Source organism: Elaeis guineensis, chromosome 1 (assembly GCF_000442705.2).
Source record: "Elaeis guineensis isolate ETL-2024a chromosome 1, EG11, whole genome shotgun sequence".
In the NCBI taxonomy this organism is placed as follows: Eukaryota; Viridiplantae; Streptophyta; class Magnoliopsida; order Arecales; family Arecaceae; genus Elaeis; species Elaeis guineensis.
Genome location: NC_025993.2, coordinates 160,451,452 through 160,460,195, shown reverse-complemented (window position 1 = coordinate 160,460,195; position 8,744 = coordinate 160,451,452). Strand labels below are relative to the sequence as shown.

The following is an 8,744-nucleotide window of genomic DNA, read 5'->3' as shown; positions in this document are numbered from 1 at the left end:
CTCGTCGCTATTCACATTTTGAAGTGAAAGATTAAATGCCTTCTGAGTAATTAGTCACATAGTTATGCTGTCCCACGATGCAACAATACTGTAGAGTTCGCATGCATGAAGCGCGAAGCGCTCGCAATATCAGTCACCACATTTTTGAGGAAAAAATATTTGTTGCAACGGTGATACTACGTCAAATTCATCGTAAGCTAACGAGGATGCTGTATTTCATCGAATGTTGTGTATTTTATCGATTTTTATGATGGTATCTCATATTGTCCCATCAATTTTGAGTTTTGACCGGGTTGTTGCAAGTTTGGCATGCATCACTGTTGCAATGAAAATCTGCTTGAACAATTCTCCACGCATTAATTTCCAACTCTATTGCCTTAATATGCGGAAGTCTTCGTCAACGTAAACGTCTGGAATCCATTTCAAATATGAACTCATCTTAAATCTGCTTTCTGCATTGCTGGCCCGCATTCCACCATCCATGTTTTCCTGTGCGTTGCGTGTGCCATACTCTTACGTTACAGTACAAATCTCAAGCCCCATATGGAACGGTATCTTGTTACCGTTGAATCATGGAAATCCAGTTTCTGCTATGCAGAATATATGACAGATTTTGATAAGACTAATAAAAATCTTGTAGAATTTATTTTTTCTATGTGAAATGAATTATCTCATCTATTGAATGCAGGCTCAAATTGCATTAGCTTATACAGAATCCATGACATTCCCTGATACATAGGATTTCTTGGATGCATGGTGTCATATAGTTCCACATTGATTATTAAAATGGATACTACTTTAGTTTATTTGTTTTGAATCATCCTTCTAACAATTTAAATTTATGGCCACCGGAGGCGTGGCCTGGTGGAACAGGCTTTTGCTTCCATGGAAATGATCTGAATTTAAGTTCCGATGGATGGTCGAGGTTTCGATTAAATGGCAGGACGTAAATCCAATTTAAATTTATGAGCCATTAATCCATAAAAAGTGGTATCAATCCATTTTACATCACAATCTTTTAATCGATAGGTTCGCATTACATCTTGAGCTCCCTCCGTCTCTTGTCCGAGAAAAAGCTACAAAAAATTATTAGATGGATCAGATTATCCATTAGGATTTGGACTGATTCTAATCCATCTAATAATTTCTCAAAAACTGTCGACATGCCTGGAGATCTGGTCGTAATCGATTAATTTGACACTTTTGGACTAGCGAAAGCTCGCCCACCCCTCCCCTAATTTCCTGCGACTCGGTATCATTTTGGTCATCTTTGGACGATATTTCGATCAGAAATAATCAATTGCTTCTGCTTCATTCTTTCGTATCGAACTGAAATTTCGTACCATCATCGATTCATATCCTGTCTCGGTCTTCCCGCCGTTTAGGGTCGGTAGTTAACGTTTCGCTTTGGTCCACCAAAAAGGAGGCCGTGCAGGAAGATAATTGTCGCTAGGGTTCGAGCTATTTTCGCGAAAGTTGGCAACTTTAAGTATCCAACGTTCGTCCTCTTCCACCTTTCTCTCTTTCTTTTCTTATGATGCCGTTTTTTTCTCCTTCTTTAACTTAGTTCTTTTTGGTTCTTGTTCTGAATATGTCCACGGAATTAACTAGGCTTCCAAGCGACCTCTAGGTTTATTGTGCAGTTTGTTTGTATCGCCGGCTTGTTATGTGGTCCGCAATTAACATTTTTCACCTCCATTCTGAGAAGCAATGGGTCATATGATACCACTGAAAACTACGATCAGCCAAGATGTGTGGTAACGAAAACAGCTCGTGATAAAAAAACAGAACTTGACAATCGATGGCCATGAGGACGTTTAGCAGGAGGAAAGTGGGTAATTCATGGGCTAATGAGTTTAAGAAAAAGAATGCATGAAGGATTTTTAAGTGCTTATGCCTGCTTTTCTTGTGAAATGTCCGTCACTAAGAAACTTTTTTTTCCCCCTCCTTGTAGTCTGTTTGTATGTGAAAAGAGAAAAAACCGAGAAAAAAATCGAGCGTATTTATGTTTCTGGTTGGTCGGGTTTTGTAGGTGGGAGATGGAACATCAAAATATGCAGTGGACGAGGCACTCGTGTCCTTGGGGTTTGGGAAAGTTCCAAGGTCTTGTGCTGGCCCATTCTGGGATGGGATGGATTTCAAAAGCAATGGAAATGATGCTTCTTTCATTTGTAGGACCAGCAGTTCAGTTGGAGTGGAAGCATTCTCCCCACCAGGAAAGCCTGATAACTAGTGTTGTTGTGACTGGCATGTTGTTGGGAGCATATTCTTGGGGCATGGTTTCAGACAGCTATGGTTGGAGGCAGGTCCTTCTCTTTTACCTTTGAATAGCTCATATTGTGCTATGCGCATATTCACCATGCCTCTACGACCTCTCTCCTCTGCATTTGAATCATTTTTTTTTTGTCTTAAAGAACATTTGATCTTTGGTGTGTAATGCTGAATGCACTTTTTTTCTTCAATACTAAATAAGACCTCATAATTAAAAGCTTGACAGAAATTTACTCTACAATGATCACATTATAGGAGATGTTCATTATAATAATATGTTGTAAAAATAGATGATAGTTTATGGATGATGACATTTATATCAATGGTGTGAGTGCTCGCGAAGACTGATCTCGCTCAAACAAATAAAGTAATGTTAGATGCTTTTTTGTCGAGATTTGATAGCAAATCCTGTCGGCTACATATTAGTTACTTTGATTTTTTCCTAAATACCAATCAATCTAAAGTCCCAAGTTAATTTCTTAATTTTGCAGGATTCTTTCTTGCCCTGGCATACACGTCCCGCTTGAACTAGCACAATGTGGAGGCATACCCTTTTTGCTTAATAACACTGAGAATTCTTGTCTAAATTTTAATAACACTGAGAATTCTTGTCTAAATTTTAATAACACTGAGAATTCTTGTCTAAATTTTATGTTTTGATGGAGAAGTGGAGGAATGATTGAGAGTTCCATTCATAGCCCTTGTGTATTTTCATTAGAATTTAGACAAGACTTCGTACTTATGTATCAGTGAAATTGCAAAATTCTTACCTCTGAATGGAGCCAAAAGTTCTATGCACTATGTTAGAAGGTATCCGACCTATGTTCTTTTCTATTTTTCGCATAGATTCATGGACTTATTTTATCATCTGTGATTGTGGATAGGATTCGTCGCAAGCTTTTAAAGTCCACCATGCTTTTCCTAAGTTGCTTTTTTATATTCCCACTGGCATTTCATCAGACAGAAGAATTAACAACAGCCCTTCTATTTGGTGCTCGAATTTGTATCTCAGGGATCCTCATAGTTGTGTACATCTATGCTCCTGAGGGTAGTGTCAGGAATTCAGATCTGAGTCCCTTTTTCTCAGAACAACTTAGGAACTCACATTTATGGATCCATTCTTGCATAATGACACAAATATTTTAAGAAGCTTGTCATACCGTTGTTATGGCCCACATAAAGAACTGCAAGAATGGATCCATAAATACAACACTTATGCACATTTTGAGAAGAGATTTACATTGGTAATTCAGGCAGCTCAATTGCTTTATTTAACATAAATATTGGCTGTAACTTAAAAAAAAAAAAAAAAACATAAATATTAACAAAATACAGCTTCTCTAGCATAGAATATCATTGAGTGCAGTTTGTTTATCTTTTGATACTGTTGTAATGCTATTCAGTACCATTACTGAATACCGTAAAACACATTCTGCCATTTTGTGCAGGCTCCTGATGGGCCTTAACATGATCAGGGACATTCTTCTTCCTTTTTTTTCTAGATAGTGGTATAAACCAAAAACTCTGCTTCGTGATATTTGATTCTCCTGGTCTGCAATCCATGCGATAAACACAGTTCTTTGTGAACTTGATAATATTCTATGCTCATTAAATCCTTCCATAAGAATTAAATCTGAAAACTCATATTCTTCCTCTTTTATTTTACGCCGACGTAATCTTTATTCTATTTGAGACTTGAGAGAAGTTGGGAAAAAAAAAAAAAATCAAATTCCTTAAAAGGTATCCTTTAAAAAAAGAAACTTGAATATGCTGCTCTGCTTCAGTTGCCACTATGTTTGGCTACTCAGCAGTATTTGGTTTCCATTATGTCGCCACCAAGCAACCCTTATTATTTTTGGTCAAGTGAAAACAAAAGCATCATTAGCCAGTATATTGCGGCTCCTAGAAATTCATCAACAAATTCAGTAATTTTTTATTTTCACCTTTTTTTCTTCATTGTAAACAGATTAACAGAAGCATTTGCTTCTTTATTGACATCTAGACACTGCCAAAAAATTCTTAATTGCTCAATTGAATGTTCATAAATTTCATCGAGCTTCTGCCGCTTGGGGTGTCTGTCTTTTAGGTGCTGCGATCGCATGCCGTATGCATTATTCTAGGTAGAAGACTTTTTGCAGTATCTGAACTGGCCTAATGACTGTTTTTTTTTTTTTTTTCCTTTTATCAGATATAGTTGACCTCAGTCAGGACCACTGGCATAGGAACTGCAAGTTCGGTGGGCAGAATCGGTGGCATTATGTGTCCGCTTGTGGCTGTTGGTATGCTACATGCCTGCCATCAAATTGCAGCAACTATTTGTATTTGAAGTTGTAATATTCCTTTCAGCACTGCCTGTATGTTTCTTCCCTTTTGAAACCACTGGCAGCCGACAGTAATTTTTTGTCAGTTTGAAAATAACCATCATGTTGTAAATGATCAATGCTTTGAAAATAAAAGAAAAGGTACAATAGTGCGCAAGTGTGCATTGATCAATGTTTTGCATATCTCTCAATATAGGATCCAGAATTACCCATCTGAAATCCAATGTCAACATTATCCAGCAAGGTGGTATCAACATTATAGATTCCTTCATGATGCCTCTCCAAGGACCCAGAACCCTCTTGATGGCTTTTTATTGGTAGTATTTTAACTGTAAATATCACCCGCAAGTTTTGCCTCAGTTCTAGTCATAATGCACCCCAATGGAACTCTAGATTCAAATACCCTTACTCCATGTCACTAAGCCAACCACTTGGCCTCCACATGCTCATAGGAAACCTCTTATTATTTTTCCCATCCTCATAGTACAAAGGGACGTAGGATGACATTAGCACACAGTAGGCATGAACTGAAACATAGCTTTGTTTAGATAGCTCCACCAATGTCCATTAGCAACTTGCCCTTGTATCATGTGGTCTAAATTCCGGTTGCTCAGTTAGGTACCCACAGTCCTTGACCCATGACTACCCGCCGCTAAGCAAAGGTCTTAACTACTCCCACCCATCCAATTTCAGGCAATAGCCATCTCTCTCTCTCTCTCTCTCTCTCTCTCTGTGTGCACATCTTTTGCAACTATATAAAGCGAACAGGATAAAGAGCATGATCTCTCTGTATCTATGGATTGTCCACTCACCTATGGGCATATTCTCATCATAGTCCGTCTATCATGTGCATGTTCCATATGAACTAAACTGGGACGCCGCAGTCCCAGAAACAACTTGGAGATCCATCCTGCTGATGGAAGACATATTGAACCTAGGTCAACAAAATGTGAATATAATACAATTCCAATATGAAGCAATACACGATCTAGAATTATTTCGTTAAAAACAAAACATAGATGTTGAGATACATTCCCAGACAAAGTACTATTAAGTGTCAACCAAAAATAGTCAGAAACAAAATGATGCCTTTGCCTTCTGACACATTCTAAGGGCATAGACGTGGGGACTCAATAATTAACTCTATCTTGACACATAAATTTCATGAACAATTAAAGGTGGCAATATAAACAAGAAAGCAACAAACAGGAAGAGGAGAGCGACCAAAACCTCTTGCTCTCAGGACCGGCGGTGGTGGCCTCTTAGGCCTGGAGGGTCTTCTGGTTTCCTGGAGCTTCTCGGTGATCTCAACCTCTGTGTATCCCTGGTCGGCTAGGTTTCCTAGAGGATGAGGAGGCAGAGCTAGATCTGGCGCTAACTATGAAACTAAAATTGATGTTCAGATCCTTCGTTGGATGGCTAGCGATAAAATTTTGTTTCTATAGTCAGCGACCGATCTAGAAATTTTGCTTTGTGAGATCAATATAATAAAAAAATAAAAGAGCCATAGAAAATAAAAATAATAATAATAATAATAATAATAATAATAATAATATATTTTTAAAAATAATAAAATATATATAAAATAATGTATAATATCTTAAATATTTTTTATAATAAAATATTAAAAGAAGTGTATAGTAAAATCTTAGATATTATTAAATGTTAAAATTATAATAGTAATCAAAAATTATTTTGATCATATATATTTGATATAAGTAAAAAAAAAATATTACAAAAAAGGAGAAGCTAAAAAAAAACATACCTAATTTAGATTGAGAAGAGAGATAAAAAAAAATAATTATCTATTGTGTTTGCATTAATTAGGATATAAAAAATAAAGAGAGGAGGAGAGAGCTAGCTCAAAGTAGCGTTGGAGAGGAGAGGGAGAGAGAGGTGGGATATATGAGTCATTAAAGAGAAAGAGAATATAGATCATAATTATTCTTTTCATCTTTTGATGTGGTCCTTTTAGGATATAAAAAATAAATTAATGTGGGATTTAAATATAAAAGATGGACGGTTGGAGTTGGATAGGGTATTAAAAAATAAATAATTAATTAATAAAGAAAGAAAGAGAAAGAAGAAGAGAGAGAGGAAGAGAGGTCAAATTGGTACGAGAGAGAGAGGAAAAAAGAGGTAAGACATGTGAGTCATTAAAAAAAGAGAATGTAGATCATAAGTATTCTTTTAATGTGGTCATTTTTATCTTTTACTTCTTTAAAATTTTATTTGAGACACTGAGTTAATTTATAAAATTAGTGGGATCAATTTTGATTTTTCCTACTAATATAAATAGATACCTAACATTATGGGGTCAATTTTATTTTTTTTCTATGAGTTAATATAGCTTTCCTACTAGTACATACATATGGGGTCAACTATTTTTTTGTGGGGTCAATTGACCCCGCATTTTCTCAAATGGATCCACCACTGTCTATAGTGAAAGAATATGAGGTAAAATATTTGCTCTTGCTTCTTTTGTTTCTTGTGATTTTGAAAGATTTAGGTTATAATAGTGGTGCTCTAGATTTTCTTCATAGTTTCTCGACTTAATTTTATTATATATCGCTTCTATGTTTATGCTGCATTGGAAAAGAAAGTTATTGTCAAAAAGGATTCAGAATGATACATGGAAAGTTGACGATCGATCTCATTATTTTTTTCAAGGGGGCAGACAAAGTTATTCAATCACAAATTTGAACTTGGGATGTTTAGTGTCTTTTCCTATAAATTAGTATGCTTTTTGATTTGTTTCAGATAAATTGGTGATATTTCGGCATACAACTAATGTTTTAGCCAAGTTGATGACAAGGATTTTGATGGACTATATAACTACGCCGGGGTTGCTGGAACCAAGAAATGATTGTGCTACAGTAATCTCCAATATTGTAAATAGATATATTATTAAACTTTTGCTAAACTAGTTACAATGTACATGTAGATGCTTGCTAAAGATTTTAGATTTTTGGGATAACATAACTAAATTCTAGATCCTAAAAAGGGAGAATAATTTAACTTCTAATAAACTTTTTTTTTTCTAATGTACTATATCTCATCTTTATCTCTCGGTTTAAAAGTATCTCTTTCTTTTTCACACTTGAAATTCTAGCATTGTTTTCTAAGAGAGAAATCTAAGTAAGATTATCATAGAATTTTTAAATCTTTAGCATTTAATTAAAGCTATTTTTGGAAATGAAAACATTGATGAGGATTTAAGAATAACATAAGAGCTTTGCCAACAACCCTAACTTGGCATTTCAAGGCTGAAATGACTTTTGAATTACATGTTTTGGTGTACCAAAGCGTTAGCTTAGTGGCTTATATCCTCGCTTTCAAGCCAGAGGTCTGGAGTCTAGTCTTGAAGTGGTCAAAGGATTTTCTCAGAGTAAAAGGATCTCAAGTCTTGAGAACAATAGACCCTAGACTGCCTGGATTCCTAGTGGACTAGCTCTTTCCTCTCCGATCCTTTTTTTAATTAAAAAAGAAAAAAAAAACTTGCATGTATCTTGACTTGGGACTGATCTGGTCAAGACACAGAAGCTTTTAGCTGGGAAAACATCAAGATCATCATAGCTTAACATTTTGAAGGACATCACTTCCATGGCTTGCAAGTATAGCTTTCTATCTGTATCAAAAAAAAAAAAAATTACTGACATCAGGGAGGTTGTGTCCCCAATATCCACTCTTTGCTCTGACCAAATAATTAACCGCTCCACCTAATACTGTTGGTTTTTGGGATTTAGAAGGAGAACCCTTGATTTCCTTGTTTGGTGATCTTTCTTGACTTTGTTGGACCAGAGTTCGTCTATTGTTTTCTTGTAGGCACGCTGCTGGAATATATTTGGTTGTGTCAGTCAAACTAATCTTAGAATGTGCTTCTTTTTGTTCAGGTTGGGCCCTCGTTGTCAAAACTTTACCACAATAGACCTTGTTGGGTAGGACGAGTTGCCTCTCAGGTGTGATGCGCTTATCTTAGCTCATATTAATACTAATATTACTTTACCACAATAGACCACCTTGTTGAGTAGGACGAGTTGCCTCTCAGGTGTGATGGACTTATCTTGGCTTACATTAGTACTAATATTACTTGTAGTTAGGAAAATAGAGGCCTTGTTTGAAAAGGTTACTTGGGACAATGATGAGTCAGTC

At 36.0% G+C, this 8,744-nt stretch overlaps 1 protein-coding gene across 1 annotated transcript; it reads left to right on the top strand.

Moving 5' to 3' along the window:
• The first annotated feature begins 1,532 nt into the window (after positions 1-1,532).
• Positions 1,533-4,611, top strand: LOC105039420 (uncharacterized). The gene is made up of 3 exons (XM_073255106.1): positions 1,533-2,315; positions 3,118-3,324; positions 4,466-4,611. The coding sequence occupies exons 1-3, from the start codon at positions 1,851-1,853 to the stop codon at positions 4,595-4,597; spliced, it is 804 nt and encodes a 267-aa protein (XP_073111207.1). The 5' UTR covers positions 1,533-1,850; the 3' UTR covers positions 4,598-4,611.
• Positions 4,612-8,744: the final 4,133 nt, after the last annotated feature.